The sequence below is a fragment of the Melozone crissalis genome, unplaced genomic scaffold (assembly GCF_028551555.1).
Source record: "Melozone crissalis strain CALT ecotype California unplaced genomic scaffold, PUWL_Pcris_2 ptg000006l_1, whole genome shotgun sequence".
Classification (NCBI taxonomy): Eukaryota; Metazoa; Chordata; class Aves; order Passeriformes; family Passerellidae; genus Melozone; species Melozone crissalis.
Genome location: NW_026535784.1, coordinates 12,850,897 through 12,869,541, shown reverse-complemented (window position 1 = coordinate 12,869,541; position 18,645 = coordinate 12,850,897). Strand labels below are relative to the sequence as shown.

General features: G+C 38.1%; 1 protein-coding gene across 7 annotated transcripts in view; it reads left to right on the top strand.

Annotated features, from left to right (window-relative positions):
• Positions 1 to 18,645, top strand: part of ABLIM2 (actin binding LIM protein family member 2) — a 131,302-nt gene that overhangs the window by 72,467 nt on the left and 40,190 nt on the right. For all 7 annotated transcript variants that reach the window (XM_054295754.1, XM_054295751.1, XM_054295749.1 and 4 more), the window contains exons 7-10: positions 6,934 to 7,021; positions 9,634 to 9,692; positions 12,641 to 12,718; positions 17,262 to 17,408. In XM_054295754.1, coding sequence (XP_054151729.1) covers positions 6,934 to 7,021; positions 9,634 to 9,692; positions 12,641 to 12,718; positions 17,262 to 17,408 — 372 coding nt within the window. The remainder of the gene's footprint in view (positions 1 to 6,933; positions 7,022 to 9,633; positions 9,693 to 12,640; positions 12,719 to 17,261; positions 17,409 to 18,645) is intronic.

The window sequence follows — 18,645 nt, the reverse complement described above, 5'->3', positions numbered from 1 at the left end:
TGCAGGTGTGAGTAGTGAACATTTCATGTGACTGTTTCTTGGCATCCAGGCGGATGAAAAATTAATCCAGTATGGAGAAGATGAGGAGAATGATTGATATTGAACATTACACTGCATTTACAATGGTGTAAATCCTCATGAAAATGGTTCATTTGTCCTGGCAGACTGTTGAAGTGAGTCAGTGGTGAGTCAGGTCCACTGTGACTAAGAGAATTACGGATAGTTTTTCTCCACAGAATTCTGTCTTTAACTTCTGGCTCTCACACTTTTTTTCTGCTCAGCACTGTTGTATGACATAAACAGTAGACATTTTGCCAAATACCTCTGCCTTTACAATGCTGCCTGTCCCTTCAAACCCAGTAGATGATATGACAGCTGTTTACTAACTTCACCATTACTGTGTACAACTATTACTGAGTAATTCTTCGAGTCCTTCTGTTGCATATGCAAGGCTCTGGCTTTGCTAGAAATGTGAGTGGAGGTTTTATGTGATTCCACTTAAAGCTGCTAACTGAGCAGAGTGTTATATTCCAAGCACAAAGGGTATTGTATGAATAGCATCACTCTAATTTGAATATACCCCTTAGAATTCAGTTTATGGAAGCCAGTAAAGTCCTTTTAATGTGCCTCAAGGTGGGTGCAGTGGCAGAGTTATCAGTGTGTGCATCCATTGATAACACTTGATGATGCAGTGCTGTGCACCTTCTTCATGGTACTCCTGAGAGAAAGACCGGACAAACATCTGAGCCCTAGATTTTACAGCCTTTTGGATTAAATGCACATTTTGCAATGTGGGTTGAAGCACTGGCCAAGAGCAGGAGGGTTGTATTAACATGTGGGAATAAGCAAGAGCAACCCCTGATTGGCTTTGCCTGATTGACTTGATAGAAAAATTTTCTAAGCCAGTTCTATGCTGTTGGTCGGAGAATTATTAGATACCTAATGTAGTTCTGGAAGCAAGAATTAAAACCTTGTCTCAGCCAAAGTCGGGGAACTGCATTTACTTACAGAAATTGGGAATTTGCCTTTATAAATCAATGCAATGAATGATTGGGCTATTTAACAACAAAATGCTGTATATCGTTCAACAACTTTATTAAATTTCATAAAGATAAATACGTGGAGTTCCTTTTTATACCTGTGCTTCATTATCAGTTTCCTTTACATTCTTGGCACTTAAGAAAAAGCACAATTCATTCACATAATGGCCTAATATCTTAGTAAAAACGATCATTTGGGGAATGAATGAAGAAGTATAAACAGGATGAATTAAATATCCATTAAAGGAGTTCAATGATTTTCCACCTTTTTTATTTATATACTTTGAAAAAAAAAATATTCCCAGTGAAAGTACATGCTCCTCAATGTTGAGTTTAAAATGATAGATAATGAAGCAAGTATGAAATGATAGATAAGGGGAGCAGAACAGAGCCAGCATATTTTAAGGAAGTCTTCCACAGAGTGCAAGAACTGGCAATGTGATTTTGGTGGGGCAAAACGATGATAGTTGAGGGGGAACGCATATCCTGAGGAGATGCTCAGGGAGCTGAACTTGTTCAGCCTAGGAAAGTGATGATTTTAATGGGACCTAACTGTGCTGTTCCCATACCTGTAAGGAGGCCCTTGAATATGTGGAGACAAGCACCTTACTGAGGTGGGAGGGCAGGAGACAACTGTTATAAATTTAAAGCAGTGAGGTTCTAACTGGATAAAAAGGGAAAAAATCACTATTAATAACTAAGAATAACTCCTGTCTGTTGGAGCAATATTCTCAGAAGTTGTGCCATGTCCATCCTTGAAGGTTTTCAGTATTCAACTGAAAAAAATTACTGGGCAGACTGATCTGAATTGAGTATCAATCCTGCTTTGAGCAGGAGGTTGGATTGGATGAATTATTCTATCATTCTGTGATCGCTTGCACACTTCCTGGCTTTAAGCTGAATTCTATTTCTGTTGCCTTTACTATGAAGTTTACCTGAAGGAATATCAGTGTCCTTTAATGAACAAATGGAATGTCCATATGAATGGACATTAGTCAGGAAATGGAGACAAAATACACAAAAGAGAATAATTTATTGTGTAATCAAAGTTTTACACTTTCACCCATCCCTGCATTGCCAAAGTATTTTTCCCCTTCCCATCCCATAAAAACAGTAGCTTCCCTCCACTTAAAAAAGCAACAGAAGTCAAGTCACATATCTTTTGTAAGATGTTTAATGCTTCATTTCAGATTGAGGAGCTGCCTGATGGGAAGGGTTATTGGCTGTCAGTGGTTTTGTGCTTTATTCTGTTTCCCTTTGCTTGGACAGGTGGTTGTCTGGTGATGACACAGCTCTCCAACAAATTTGTTCCATGTGAAAAGCTTTTAACTAAGAATGCTTTATACCAGTCTTCTGAGGGCTTTGTTTGTGGGTCAGGCAGCTGCACCACGCCTTGGCATACCCCTCAGCTCAGTGTTTTGTAGGTTGTTTTTTGTTATTTCTATTCAGGGTAGGGTACAGTTAGGACTTGACTTGGGGATTTGAGAATATGAGGTTGGCAGGATTTGGATCTACTTCAATAGACAACACTTAGTGGTAATGAGGAACTATTATAGCAACTATATTGTGTTATACACTCAAAATGGAAAATATGCTTTGATATGATTGAATCATTGCAGCAATTTAACCTTTTGTCACTTCCACGAACTCTTTACTCCCTGCAATAAAATCTGTCAATTACCCCTATGCATTTTGGTAACAAGATAGATTTTTTAAATTGTTATTAATTTTCATTTTTACAGGAAGAAGTTTGCTGATAGCTTTTAATTCTCAGGAAAAGAGTCAGATAGTTGTAAGTTTATCTAGTATATGAAACGATTTTCTGTACTTTCTATCTTCCCTTTACTAATTACTTCATTGAGTAATGCAATGAGGATATGCTCAGACTTCAGTGATGAATCAGACATCAGAAATCTTGAGTCTTCCTCCCAGGACTCAGCTCACTCTGAGCTTTAGGCTGCTCAGTTTCTCATGTGTCAATCCATAAGCAATTGTCGCTCATCAACCTCAGTAAAAAATTATGTCAATCACACTTCTGGAAACAGCATGAGACATCAGACAAGCAATGTCATTGAGGTAGAGTTACAGTTATTGTGCATATCATCTTTTATACATTCTACCACTTCATCACTTATGGCAGCCATAGCCAGAAAATGAGCAGAGTTTTTGCTGAGCTGTCTGCAGTAATGTAATATACTTTTCCTGGATGATGACAGCTAATTTAAAACTCAAACTTAACTAGTTAAGGCTATTCCTTTTGGTATGAACTGCTGTAGTTTTGCTAGAGCTGCATGTTTTCCAGGCCTGGTGATCATACTGTTCTGAAGATTTTTGAGTAACCCCCCTTACTGTCTCCAAATTGTGCTTTGAACAATGCGATTCATATTTGCCACATCAGCTTAATTCTCCTTTCACTTAGTTCTAGCCCTCAAGTTATGAGAAATGAGAAAAGGTGGCTGTATGTACTTTGTTGCAGAGCTCTCTGGTCCTGCTTTAAGTGAAGATGAGTTTGTCAATGTGCTGTGGGACAGGTTTCAACACTGAAATAGTCCTTGTGCTCAGGGCAAGGACTGCAGGAGGTCTGTGTTGATCAGCCCAAATTCCTTCTCCGCAGAGGAATCCTTCACATTCAAAGGGTTCTCTTGTACCTAAAGGGAAAGAAGTAACTCATAAAACTTTGTCTCAGATTGCTGAGGACTGCTTTGACTCCATTTAAATTGCACACTAAGAGTGCAGCTTGGTGATTGTGGGAAGCTGGTTCATGGTCAGTTGAAGAAAAATTAAATTGTTGGTATATTTACTGTGTTATTACTAAGGACACACTTTGCTATTCAGGTTTGAGGTAATCTCAGCTGAAAATTAGTCTTCAAATTGATCTTCACAATAATTCTGTCTTCACATCTTGATTCCTAGGCACAAAGACCTGGTGCAGTCTTGAAGCAAATGTAGGATATTGAGGAGGTTTTTTAGAAACCATCACTTGAACTGTAAGAGATGAATGTTGCTTCTTCTGTGCTTGAGTGTGTTGGTGTTTTATTAAACACTGAGACAACAATCTGTCAAACTAAGCTTTCAAACTGTGCAAGGAAGGAGTAACCATATGGTTAGGCATTTGTTTTCTGCATTGAACTACCTCACATTAATATAAGCAAGAAGAGAAAAAAATGATGAAGCCTTTATTACAAAAAAACCAAAACTGTATAATATTTGCTGCTCTAAGCTTATAAAATAGCTGGGTTCTGCTGGAACCAATTGTTCATCTGTGAGAGCAAGCCCCTGAAATGGAAGGGACAGGAGAAAGGGGCGCTGGTCAAAGCCTCCTTGGTGTTTACTCAAGGGACTCTGATTCAGACTCATGTGCTAGGTTTGAATATAATTTATGATACCTAATCAGGGTAACTGCATACACATATCAATAAATACTGTTAGTTAATTCCAGCATCAGCTGCCCAGCCTCAGGGTCAGCTAGCACCTCTCATTTAGAAATATGGTGTGGCCTTTTTTATATACTTCCAAGTGTTGAAGTGTCTGCTATGTCTTGTCTTCTGTGCTTTGATTAGAAGAAGGACCCAAAAAAAAAAATAAAAGGGGCAACAAAAGTCACTGTCAGCACTTAGACTTATATGAAAATTTTTGACTTTGTGCCATTTTAATTCAGAGATACTTATGCAAAATCCATTGGAGTTCTCCTGGTGTGATCATCAGCACAAGTATCACTGTACTTTCCTCCCTTAAATTTCCTGTTACAGTTGTGTCTATGTCATAAAAGAGGTCTTTCTGTGCCATTCTATACCTAGTTGATATTACTGACTATGCAAGTGAGTTCAGTAAGTGAATTAAAATTGTATATTTGGTTGTTGTGTTAAATTCAGGGAAATAGACTTTGTTCTGTGATGCGTCCAGGTTATTTGAGAATCTGTCCTGGCAGTTTATTTTAGCAAAGAGGTAATTTAATTCCCTTAGAGATTGTTAGCCTGGGAATTGTATCATCTGTGCTAAATCAGTTGAGTTATTGAGGTTATGCATTCCATTAGCAATGCTTGTGCACTTCCAAGGGAAATTGTATTTCTTTTCAGTTTGATATGCCAAACATAAGTTTGCCTGGTGATAATTAAATGCTCTTCTATACTTTAACACCTGCACTAGGGCAAGCAATTTTAAACCAGAAGTTTAAGCTCAATGCTGATACTTTGTTGTCTGGTACTTTAAAGGTGTTATCACAGGTAGTAGTGACCATCTTCCATGTCTAAAATTGCAAAGATCACTCTGAAATCTGCACAAATGATAACAAAAAGAGTGAGCTGGAGCAGAGCTGTTTTCAAAATGGCAATTCTGATGTGGTGTGTTGCTCTTTATTGCCAATCTGAAATGCTGCAGCAGGTTTTCAGGAGTGGATCAAGTTAACATTGATGCAATGAAACCAGATATTCTTTAACCTAGATTTACTGCATTCCTGTGATTGGTACTGTGAATGGTAAAATAGCCCCCACACACAGATTACATTCTTTAATGTAAATGCTTCTGAAAGCTTTGAAATTCAGTGAATAAGAGCTAGAAGAGTCACCTTTGTAGTAACAGGGTTAAATTTCTAGATTGACAGAAGGGAATTTGCAGTGTGAGAGCCTATTTATATGCTGAATGCAGTGGGGAAATAGTTGATAGTAGTTTCTTAGGCATCCTCAACCCTAGCAGCACTTTGAATGTTTTTCAGGTAAGCAGATTATGAGACATTCTACATGGACCAACATTTACATTTTTTTAACTTCAGGAGAATTTCTACTAATTTCAGGCTTAGCTTAATCTTAAATTAAACCAAGTTTACTTTAGCTCCAAGCTGTAGAGTTGCTTGGTCTCCTGGCTTCTATTCCAAGTGGAAATGGCATTGACCTTAAGCCATTTAAACCATGGACAATTCTGTCTGGCATGGAAGAGTGTGGAGTCAAAGATGAGGCAGGAGATGCCAGGATCTGGCTTTCAGTTCCTTCATTTCTGTAGGGATTTTGAAGAGTGAGGAATGCTGGGAGCATGTGCAAGAGCTGCCTTTGGGACTTTGAACTCGGTTTTGTGGGTGCCATCTAAAAGATGGGATGGGAGTGCAATTTGGAGGGACTGGCCCATGTTGTTCACTCAGCAGAGCACAACTCCATGAGTGCTGTTATTGTCATTGGCGCAAGCCAACATTGCAGGTAATTGAGAATTTAAATATATGAAAATTGGTAAGTTACTGAGCAGTTCTGAGCAAATTGAGGGCTCGGTCCTGTTCTCATTCCAGTCAATGAAAACAGTGATATTAAATTATGTGGATTAATCTCTGAACAGATGGCAAAACTCTTGGCCTGTCTGTGTGAGTGTGGGTGCACAGTACCCAAAGGTGCCTGCTCTGGACTTACTGTCCTATAGGCAGGCTACACTCATTCCTCATGGAACTGTTTTGTACAAGTTACCTGCAAGACACTTTCAAACCAGCTACAAACATTCTTTGCACAGAATGGTTTTTGCTGAGCATTAAGATTATGTGTTCAGTTGATGTGTGATGAACTTATGAGTTGCAAATCTGTGCTCAAGGTTATGGCCTCCCAAATTGCTCCTGCAGGTAAGTCCTAAGCTACCCTGCACTAGGTTTACGGGGAAGATGTGTTCATTGCATAAATTTGTTTCTGTCCTGTAAATTCAGAGACTTAACTTTTGCACATTAGCTTTTCTTGCTTTGTGTAGGCAAGACCATAATTACATTTTAAAGCATGAATTGTCTAGAACGACAATTCAGCATTGTGGTTGTAGGAGACTGTTGAACTAATTGTCATTAACTAATTAAATTATTCATATTTAAGAGGATGAAAGAAAAACTGCTAAATTGGTCAATATTAATCATCTGTCCCTTCTTTCTGAGCAGGCAGGAGAGAAGCATTATCACCCAACCTGCGCACGATGTGTCAGGTGCAATCAGATGTTTGCAGAAGGAGAAGAAATGTATCTTCAAGGTAAACCAAACAATCAAAAAATAAAACAGTTACACTTGGCTCTCTTGCCCACAGCATAGGCTTGCACAGGAGAAATTCAGTATTACAGAAGGAGTTGTGCAATAAAGTATGCAATGGGTAAAAAAGTCATTTAACATAAATATGGGCTGAAATCCTTCATGTGTAGCAACTTCTAGCTCTACTAAAATGATCAAAGAAAACTGCTTACATGGTTAAATACAGGGGAAAACATCAGAAAAAATAAAGACTTCTGTATATGTCTTTGACTGGCAGTATCTTTTCAAAGGAAAACAGAAAAGAGAAACTCAGTAGGATGTGGGACTGCGCGGCTGGTGTATTATCCTAAAATCACATGCCTGCCCAGAACTGTGTTTACAACTTCTCAATTGCCCATGGTTTTCTAGAAGTATACTTGGAAAATTTTCCTTCAGCTGGAAAAGTTATACTTTATTTAGAGCACAGCAGTGGTCTCAGTAAGATCTAATTATGGTTTAGTATTTTATTTTAAATGGCACTTTCATTGTCACTTTGGTTTGCAACAAGAGCTAGCTCATTAAAGGACACAGTGATACTTGTCTATGGTCATGAATTTTCCATCAGGAGCCAGAAAATGCTGCAGTTCTTCCATTTGAAAAGGATCTTAGCTGTGTTAAAACCCCATAATTAATCAATGCTTTTAAAAAGTACATCAAACTACAAATTTGCTTCTAGATTTCAAACGTTCTGAAAGTCATTTGCAAGTCAATGTTCTTTTTAAGTTCCATTTGTTGTAAGGGCGGATATTTGTTGGGTTTTGTTCTAATTATTCATTCAAATAATAGCAAGGTATGCTCAGGTTCTCTTAATTTAGATCCACTTTACTGTATTTTCTGATGCATGGAATGTTTAGACCAGCTCGCTGTCATACCCTTTTTGTCTTCACATGTAGAGCAGTTTCCATCAGAAACTGGTGTAAATGCCATGAAAGATCTATAATCAGTTATTTGGACTGTCTAACCTGTTAAGTAATAAAAAAAAGTTGGAGCTCAGGGTTTTATAATGTGTCCTTCATCCTCTTAATAAACTAATGTAAAGTTTTAGGTGTTGCATGTTCCTTAACGGAAATCTTCAGTGGTCGTCCAACAGGCAGCTTTTGGGTGAAAGGACATTTTTTATTCAGTGTGAAAACGTTTCCCAGACAGTGTTACTTGGCTAGAGACAGGAGTGGGTAAAAAAAAAAAATCTAAATGCTTCTTAAATCCGTTGGGATAATTTGAAGCAATTTATGGGACAAATGATGGAAACTCAAATCCACTTGTAAGTAGAAGAGAACTTAGCATTAAATTTAAAGGTGCTATAAAAATGTTTCTTAGTCATTCTGTAACAAAAAATCCCAGTAACTTAGTAAACATAATTTATATGGTCTGTTCTTATAGGTACTCTTTTACTGCAAGAGTTTGGGTTCATCTGAGTTATTTTTGTGAAATAAATTCTAATGATCTCCATCTGTCTTCTGGGAAATAGATTCTGTTTCCATCTTGTTTCCAAAATCCACTAGTTAGGAAACTATCAAACTGCTGTGAAAACAAAGCATTTCCAATAACTCTTCTTGATACTCCCCACCCAGTATAAACATTAAGTATTTATTATGCAGAGGTTCTCAGATTCCAGTTTAGTCAGGCAGAAGTTGTAGTGCACTCACATTGTTCACCTCTGGAGCTTTAATCTGTGGTGTGTCTGAGCTCAGACTGGCAAAAACATAAAGGTTTCTTCTTACTATTAAGACTTGCAAATAATTATTTTATTTTAAATCATTATGCACATTCCATTTCTACTGAACACTATTTTAAGCATCATGTTCAACTTTTTGAAATAGTTTTTTCCTTTGTGGCTAGTGCAAAACTATTCAAGTTTCTGTCTCACATTCATTGTTTACTTTCATTAAGATGCTCATTTCAATACCTGTATGCAAGAAAGAATTGGTTCATTTGGTATCTCCTGCTTCCTCCACGATGGACATTCCCCTGAGTTTATGCAGTTCCTTAGTAGCTAGAAGTGTGCTTGGACAAACATGTGAGAAGAACAAGATTGGAGCAGTGAATAAATGATAGACTGGATTTTCAGCTAGAGTTACATGGCACAATGCTGTGTACAATTCCATCCCACCACAGCATGCTGTGTATGAGCCAAGCCTACTACTACAAGAATATGTATTACAGGAGTGTAGGAAATTCTAACTATATATAAAGACAAAATTTACCATGAAACAGAGGCAAAGCCCATCTGGACACAGCCCTGCCTGCTGTAATGGGACCTCCCTGAGCAGGAGGTTGGACTGATGGAGCTCCCGAGATCCCATACCACACTCCTTAGGAATCAGATTGTGATGTTGATCTGCCATATTGAGGGACATGTAGCTTTCTGAAGTCTTTTAAATGTCTGTGATGAGGCTCAGTGGGATTGAGGGGCTGTCCTCTTGACCTCTGAAAGTGTCCTGCACTAGCAGGGGAATTAGTCAGTAACCTATGTCTTATAAAACCTTTTAGGAGGGTTTACTAAGTTTCTTATTTTCAACTTTTTAAAGGTTGTTATTGTGGAACTGAATTAAGCAGAACTTTAAATTTACTTTGCAGGAACATCCATTTGGCATCCAGTTTGTAGACAGGCTGCAAAGGCTGAAGAAAAAAACAAGGTAAAAACCTGTATTTTTTTACCCAATGTTATTTGATTGCCATATTATTCTTATTATTCTCTATCCTTTTGGTTTTTTTGGTTTTTTTGGTTTTTTTGCGGCAGGCATGGATGGGAGGGTTTGGAAAATTTTCCCTACTGTAATTTTAAATCTTAAATAATGGGAATCCAGTTTGCTAATGAAATGTAATCCTGTAATATAAGTACTCTACTTTTAATCAGTGATTAAAGCTATAGATAAAGGAGAATGTTGGCTTAAGAGTTTATATATATATAAACTCTTAGCTTATTTATATATATATATATAAATATAAGCTGAATAAGTAAAAATGTGAAAACATGAATAAGAAAAACTTCTGTCTGATTATGATGTTATCAGTTCATGACCTCTTCTCTTCTCATGTGGCTCTGAACTTAAAAGATCAGAGGACTTTATCTGTTTTTACAAAAAAAAATTTCCTTGGAGTTTCTGTTTCATTATTTTTTTCTAAAATGTTGGCAAGCCAGCCAGAATTTAATTTAATCCCTGGCTTTAAGTACCTCCTTAAGTTGGATGATTGTGCACCTCGCTGTGTGCAAAGGGAAAAGGGGGGGGATTCTGGCAGAAGATTAGCAGATAAATAAGCTGTCCCTAGGAATGAAGAATTAATAATCCTTGTGAAGTGGTGGGAATGAGTTACAACTGTCTCATTTAATGTAGAGGCCAAGTGTGGGTTTTTCACTTCTGATGTTCTCTGATGCTCCAAGTGTTACCCTTGGTATCCTTGTTCAAAAAAGCTCTGCTTTGGTTCAAGTCTTGGAGGAAGGCACATGGGACAAGTCAGAACAGCAGGCAGCATCCATAAAAAGATTGTTAAATTTGGTGTGTCAGAAAATCCAACTTTGACTAAATTACAGCTTGAAAAAAAAAACCAACCTTGTTTGGGCTTTACCCTAAAGGATCTTTGCTGTAGTTTTTGTACCCATGTGTTGAGAAGTGATTGCTTGGTGTTGTTTATGACAAGCCCTGAATATCAAATAATTTTCCTGAGCCTAGTAGTTTTTCTTTTTCCTGGAGTTTTTCCTATTTTCTGATCTTTATGTTCACTATTGAAAAATAAAACCAGAAGGAAGGATGCCATTTTTAAGAGAGTAATAATGAACTTTTCAACATAACTTGTACAGTCTGGAATGAGATCTACTGCTTGAGAAATTTACTGGTCGACCTTGCAGTTTTTTGGTTTTAAGTTATCTGCCTATATATAGATATATGTACAGCATGTAATTAAAGTAGGTGATAAAAGCAAGAGGAGAAAGTGGCAGCATGCTCCAAAACTTTGGAGATGGAGTGGAGGGGAAAAAGAAGTTGTGAAAGAGAGTGACAGCATAAAGAAAGATGATGGGAGAGTGAGATTTTAAGCAGAAGGGAGGATGCTGGAAAAGACAGGAGAAATCAAAGCAGCAAGGGAAAGTAAGGTTTATAAAAAGGCATGTAGGGAAAAGAGGTAGGTGGAAGAAGAAAAATGTGTAGTACAGAAAATGAACTAACAGGCAATAGAGTCAACAAAGGTGTGAGGTTTTTTTGAAAAATCTGGGAGATGATGTGGAGCAGGCATGGATGGGGATGCTAAAAGGGGCAATGGATCATGAAGAGAATAAAGAACATGTGTGAGATGTGGCATGTCTCATATCCAGTTATTTAGCCACGAGTGTCTTCCAAGTCCTTCTTCTCCCTTCACCACCCAGTTTGTGGAGGTGCTACTCCACAAGGAATCTCCACAGTAGATTCCCCTGCCAGGTGCAGGACCTTGCCCTTGGCCTTGTTGAATTTCATGAGGTTTGCATGGCCCCACTTCCCAAGCTTGTCAGGATCCCTGTGGATGGCATCCCTTCCCTCCAGCGTGTTGTCCCCACCACAGGGCTGGCTGTCATCTGTAGGTTTGCCAGGGATGTGCTCAATCCCCCTGTCTGGTCATGGAGGGAGATATTAAGCATTCCTGCTCCCTGTAAGGACCCTTGAAGAGCAGCACCTGTTACTGGTTTCCACTTGGGCAGTCCAAAGAGGTTACTGGAAATGTGCAAGGCTCATGCTGGGACCTCCAGTGACATTGGTGCCAATGGAAAGCCATGATTGGGCTCTTCCAAGTTAAAAAGGACTCACCTCTTGTCTGTCCTTGGAAAGACCCAGAGCTCCAAGAGAACCTCTGGAGGTCATTTTGTCCAACCCCTCTGCTGGAGCTTGGCTGCCTCAGGCCAGATGCCCATGACCATGCTCAGGACACAGAAAGAAGCCCTAAAGCTTTATCTGAGAATCCAGAACTGTTATTTGACTTTAACAGGGTTCAAAACATTGGAATAATGTAATTTTCTAAAGTTATTTTTCTCTTCTGCATTGAGTGTCCTGTAGGGACCTCATGAAAGAGAAATATGGTTTGTACATGACATCAGTGTATCAGTGACACTTTCATGTCATTTACACAAGTTCTGGAAAACTGAAAAATGCTTTAATTATGCAGAAAAGGTGTTTAATTAGACTATCTGTCTTAAATGATCCTTTTCCATGTTTCACTGTGAGTAAAGGGCGTGGCAGTGTGACATGTCCAGTCACATTGTAGAGTGGTTTGATGGCATAAATTTGGAGTAAAAATGTTGCTGCTGTATTGTCTTTTAACTGTCTCTGAGAGTGCCCAAAGGCTGTCCTGCCACCCCAGAAATGCTCTGGGCCATTTTGTTCTGAAGAAAGGATAAGAAAGCCATGTGTAAAACAATTCCTGCACTTTTAAAAGGTTAAATTGATTGTCTGCAAGTGTTCTTTTATTTTTAACTCCTTATTTTGAGCTCTCTATAATATGTCATTTTTGAGTGGTAGAGGTTTAATTAAATTAAATGTCTTGTATGCTTTTTTTGAAATAACTTACATTATCTTTGACTCTCCTGTATTTCCTATCTATTTCACTTCTCCTGCCATAGGAAATTAGGACTTCCTCTGAGAGTATTATTTCTGTACCTGCTTCAAGTACATCAGGTTCCCCAAGCCGTGTGATCTATGTGAGTATTTCCCAGTGAAATTTGCTCTGTGGGATGGGAAAACCTCGTGCTTCCTCCTACAATGTAGCACTTTATATGGAAAGTTAGTGCCTCTAAACCACTGCAGTTGGTGATTCCTCTAAAATGGAATTATTTTCTCAAGTTTAAAATATTTGAGTACTGCATTTGGTGTTACAGAATTCTGGCATTTTCCTCCTATATTTTGTGGTGTATTTGTAGCACTTACACTACAGCTAGAGCTGGCTTATACCAAAGCATGCAGAATACCACAGTTCTTTCTGAAAAGTTTAAGTAAACAGTACAGCCCACAGGTAGATTACAAGTTTAGATTAGAGCACAACTTGTTTAAATTGAGCTCCTGAGCCTGTATCTGATTGCTTATGGGAACTCTCATGTGTGTGATTGCAGGACTCTGCCCATGCCAAATGCCAGTCCCTCTTTCAGAGGACCTTTGATGTGTTTATGGTTTATGAAACACTCTGAAAAGCTCATTGAGAGAATTTAAAATAACAAGTATAATAAAATCTTAGGGTTTTTCTTTTTTTTCAATACAGGATCAAAATTTCTGTAGTGTAGTGTTCTTGGCCAAATTCTCAAGGCTACCAGCAATAGATAAAAAATGCAAATGTGGTATGATCCATAGAGATACCTCTTGCAGGGCTTGAGCATTTCCAGGGCTTTTCCTTCTCCTGGCCAAGTATCCTTCAGGTGTGCAGGTCATCCTCATCAGTTAGAGCCATATAATGAGAAATTTGCTGGAGATGCAATTGACTTCCAGAGAGGTTATTATACGAATATTAAGGGCTTTTATCTCCTGCATAGAGACAAGCAAAAGAGTGCTTTGGATCTAAACTTGTCTATTTTCTTCAAATAAAAGTTATTTTGAATACAATATGCACTTTATCTGAGTAAGATGGAACCTGCAGTGGAACAAGTGCCCCTTCTCTAGATGCTTCTCAGTGATTCTGAGTGCTGCTGAATACCAGTGCTATATTACCAGCCAAAAAATGTCATTGTGAAGACAGTTCATTGTGCTGGGAGCCTATTATCATATAAGCATTTTCTTTGGCCAGATGAGCTCTTTTTTTCAGGCAGGCACCATCTCATTGTGTTTTTAAGCATGAGAATTCTCCTAAGATTTATATGTTTTTAGAGACATTTATCTAACTGCAGGATGACACTGTTTTTATTGATGTTTGTGTTTTAAACTTTAAACATGCTTCACTAGCTCTTAAAAGTCAAGGATGAACGTCCATTCTCCTTTTCTGTGTGTGTTTGTTTGTTTGTTTTTAAAGGCTATCATTAAATCAGTACACAACCCTGACGTTTTTTACTGTAATATACAGCTGGGACTAGGAAAGAATAAAGTTGTCTAGCAATATGAGTCAGTCAGAAAAAAGGATTGCCCAGAAGAGTGCTAGTTCTTGTTCTATCTGTCCCATCTCTCACTGCTTAATTGTCAAAACTTGATTTTGATTGATTAATCAATCCTATTTTGGCTTTCACAGACAGGAAAGTAAAGAGAATTAAAACCATGTTAGAGACCTCTATATTATCACAATGGTCCCTTGGCTATCTGTTTTTACATGTGTTTTCTGTTACAGGAGTGCTATGGCATACAGACATACTCAAGATCTGTCTTGTGTGCTTTTGTGGTGGTTTTTTGCCAAACCTAAATTCTTGCTGCCCCTGAAAGGAAGGTCCCACCCGCACATGGCCCTGTCCCTCTCTGGCTGTGCCTTCCCATCCCTCTTTGCTGCTAATACCAGTGTGTACACAGAGATATGCCGTCAAATTTGAGGCCAGACTGCTAAACAATAACTTAGGAAAAACCTCCAGACAACCAAAGAGGCAAAAAACCCCAAAAAAACCCAAGTTGTCTACATGACTTCTAATGCTAGTGTAGAAGGCAGAACAGGGTGGGATGGTGCACACAGGGCAGCAGCTTTCAGCAGTAGCATGGATCCAGTCATTAAAGTTATAGTAAAATTGTACCTTACCAGCTGGTGAGCTCTGTGGAGTATTTCATGGACAGAAGAGTTTGGAGAAAACAGTTCCATCTTAGGAACTGTGAGTTTGTTGTGGTCAGAGCAGTGCTGAACATCATCATGGGCACCACCCCGTGGCAGGGCAGCTGTGCCTCTGGGCCATGGTGGTGTGGTCACATAGGGAAAGGTGAAAAAAGGGGTTTTTTTGACATAAATGTAAATCTGCCTCATACAGATGGTTTACTAAAACCATATCACCTCTTCTTCATCTACTGACAACAGAATTTGGTGTCTTCTTGCACTGAGAGAGGACACAGGCCAGTGCCTTTTGAAGGTAATGGGCATCTTTTCGTGACCTGTAGGGATGACTTCATTATATCCAGGCTGAAATTTGCCCTGCTCTTTGGAGTCCCTAATTAAAAATCTGTTGATTTCTAAATTATGCCATTAAATAAGGTTAAAATAAAAGCCCTGCTTTATAGTTTGCCTTATTTTATTAAGGCGGAATTAGATGCTCCAACCTAATATATCCAACTGGAGGGCTTACATTAATTTACATAGCTGTGTTATATGTGCTGTCATACAAGGAATAGAAATTGCACTATATTTTTATACAGATCGTATTCGCAATTATATGTTTGTAAAATTACATATTCCAAATGAAACAGATACTCTATACTTATATTTAGGGTTTCACCAGAACCCTAAATACCAAATTACTGAAGAAATGGCTTGAAGCCTCTCGGCTGTAATTTGAACTCCATTCAAATAACTGAATGTCGGTGAAACAAATAAAATAAAAATACAGTGTAGACTCAATCTTTGAAGAATTGAGTGTTTAGAAAGCAACTGGATCCCTAAGGTGTTTCTTCATCCAAATTTGCCCACATTGTTATATCTAAACTGAAGGGAATTACATAAGTTAAGTTTTACTTCTCTGACATCTGAAATCTAATGGGAATTTTTACATCTAGATAGAGAGCCAAAATTACTGTAATTCACATTTAAATATTCCCAATTCTCAACTACTTTGGATTCACCAGAATAATGGACAAAAACTTGGATACATTAACTGAAATCACAGCCTCTTTGCCCTTCCCTGTAGGTATATTGCTGCCCAAAGTATTTCTGGGACAGATGGGACAGACAGATTCTTTACCTTTGCATTACCTGTCTCTGCATCAGAGCTTCTGCTGCCTTCTCAGCAGGGAGGGACTTACTTTCGTTAAGGGGATATTTCATTGCTCTTTAGCTTCTTAAAGGAGCTCCAAAGAGAGTGAGATCTGTAGATGGCTGAAGAATCATGTACTTGGTTAAAACACATTTTTTCATTAGTTTTGAGGATGGGAATATATGATGGTGATGGCACCTTGGTTCTGCTTTCTTATTTAAGAGTAATCTTCCTTCTTTTCATGCAGTTTATGTTTGCACAAATTCATGCATTTTTTTAGAAAAAGGGGTATCTGGAAGTTGTCAGACTAAATTTTTCCTGGATTATTAACCTGATAGAAAACTTCCCGGGAAAATCTATTGAACTTTTCTTAGCTCATACTAAGAAAAAACAGAATTATGGCACACATAAATCCTGGATATTTTTGTATTTTTGCATGTGGAAAACATTATTACACTTTTATAGATGATCATACTGAGATTTTCAGAGCACAGAAAGATTCACTCATCATTTTGTTGCCAACAAAGAGCTTATCCTTCTGCAAAGCTTGAAGTGGGAATGAGACCATTATGCTGCCCATTTCTCCACTCTCAGTGTGGCCAACTTCTCATCATATCTACAACACTATATGTGCTGGAGACAGTTTTGGTGCAATTATCTTAAGGATAATCTGTGCAAATGTGGCAGCTTTGTAATAAATTACTCTTGGAATATGTGTAGTAGGAGGAGAACAGGGACCAGCAGAGTCCTTTCCCTCTGTTGGTTGTGTGAGCCTCATGAGAGGATTTGAACTTTACTTGAGTGGCGTCTGTGATCTCCCTCCATGGTGCAAATCCATCATCTGCTGGTTTGTGACCCATAATTAAGGGCTGTTCAGACACAGTCAGGAATGGAGGTGAAGCTGTGGGACTCAACTGAATGGGAGAGATCAAAGAGCTGATTAATGCTTTTCAGAATCTGGAGAGTAAGTTCTGGAAACACATACTTCATTATTCACTACTGCTTACAGCAGGGTAATTCTGCACACCAAAACCACTTCAAAATTCAGTGTGTTTTGTCTAAAAATAAGACTACAATATCCGTCCCCTATATCTGTTTGTGCATCCAGGAGTAAGTGGGATTATAACCAGGGAATTGGAATGATGCCATGCTACTCCTGTTAGCCAAACGCCAGTGACAAGGTAAAGGCAACAGTATATAAAAGAAAACAGCATTAATATTTGGCAAAGTGTAGTAAATACAAGACATTTAAATGTTCACAAACAAAAAAAAAAGTGATTTATTATGATTATGACTTTCCTACCTACATTTATCTTTCCTTGTCTGGTTGCATCCTGCTCATATTCTTTCTTATTCTCACTGCTTTCTTTCCTCCTTTTCTTAGGCAAAGCTTGGAGATGAAATTCTTGACTACAGGGACTTGGCTGCTCTTCCTAAAAATAAAGCCATCTATAACATTGACCGCCCAGATATGATCTCCTATTCTCCATATATCAGTTACTCTTCAGATGACAGGCATAGTTACGGGGAGGTACTGAAACATGGGTATTTTTTCACTCTGAGTTTCAGGTTTTATGTGCATCATTGAACATGTTGCTAAAGACTATTAACATGTGCATAGCAGTTTTTTTTTTTTTAAATGTAACTTTTGTAGCTCTAGTTAATTGAGTCATGCCATCCATTCATTCCCAATGACTTCCAAAAAAAAAAGAGAATAACAACCAAACCCAAGATGTTAATTTCTGTTATTTTCATTTTTTAGTTTGTAGAAATTAAAACATTGCTTTCTGTGATCATTTTTTAAAGAAATGACATGTAATTAAAATATTTTTCCATGGGAGTAGTTCTGCATGCAGTAGGAAACAAGAGCCATTGCTAATTATAATGCAAAAATGAGAAGCAAAGCCAAATGTCTTTCATGATTTTTGTTTTTAAACAAAGTGTACCATGTTATTTTGGTAACAAAACAATGGTATCACTTTCCTGTGTACAAATTTCTTTCAACTGTCCCTTACTTAACTTCATCCTCATGTCATGCATGCACTTCAGCCTTTTCATATGCAGAGCTAATATGATACAGTTTGTGCTAATGAAATCTAATTTGACACAATACTAACATACTAATAACTAATACTAAGTCTGGGCTTTGTGAAACATACTTGTATATAACTCCTGTCATGCAAGTTAGCTTTTCTTCTCTGAATGTACCTGCATTTCATTTGACTTTCTGATTGCTTTTCTACTTTAAGCTAAATTTTCACAAATTAAACCTTTACAATATTTTAGATATGAGCAATATACATACAGTGTAGCATGGAAGTCTGCTTTGTTCTCTCCAGGTGTCAGTAAATGAGCAGAAATAAATGCAATAGTTAATGGTCATGTTATTTATAAAAGCCCTAGTCATGCTATCACTTGCACCTTTTACACTGAATCAGTGCCACTAAGGTCTCAGTACCACTGTCAGGTGAAGTGCAGTTCCTATGTTGGATTTTGCAGACTTTCTTCCAAGCCTGAAGTGCTGAACTATGATAGCTCCATTGTAAAGCATTCAAAAATAATTAAATTGTATTTGGCAAAGAGTTTAAATGGTATTCAGGTTTCTGATTTCACAAAATGGAAAGCTGCTGCCTCACCCTGAACCTGTCAAGCATAATCACTTCCTTTCCATGGTGCTGATGGCTGTGGCCCTCCTCAAGTGCCTGGTGACATCCAGGCTTGGCAGAGGTGCACAGACCAAACATGGACTGTGTTTGATCCAACATGTT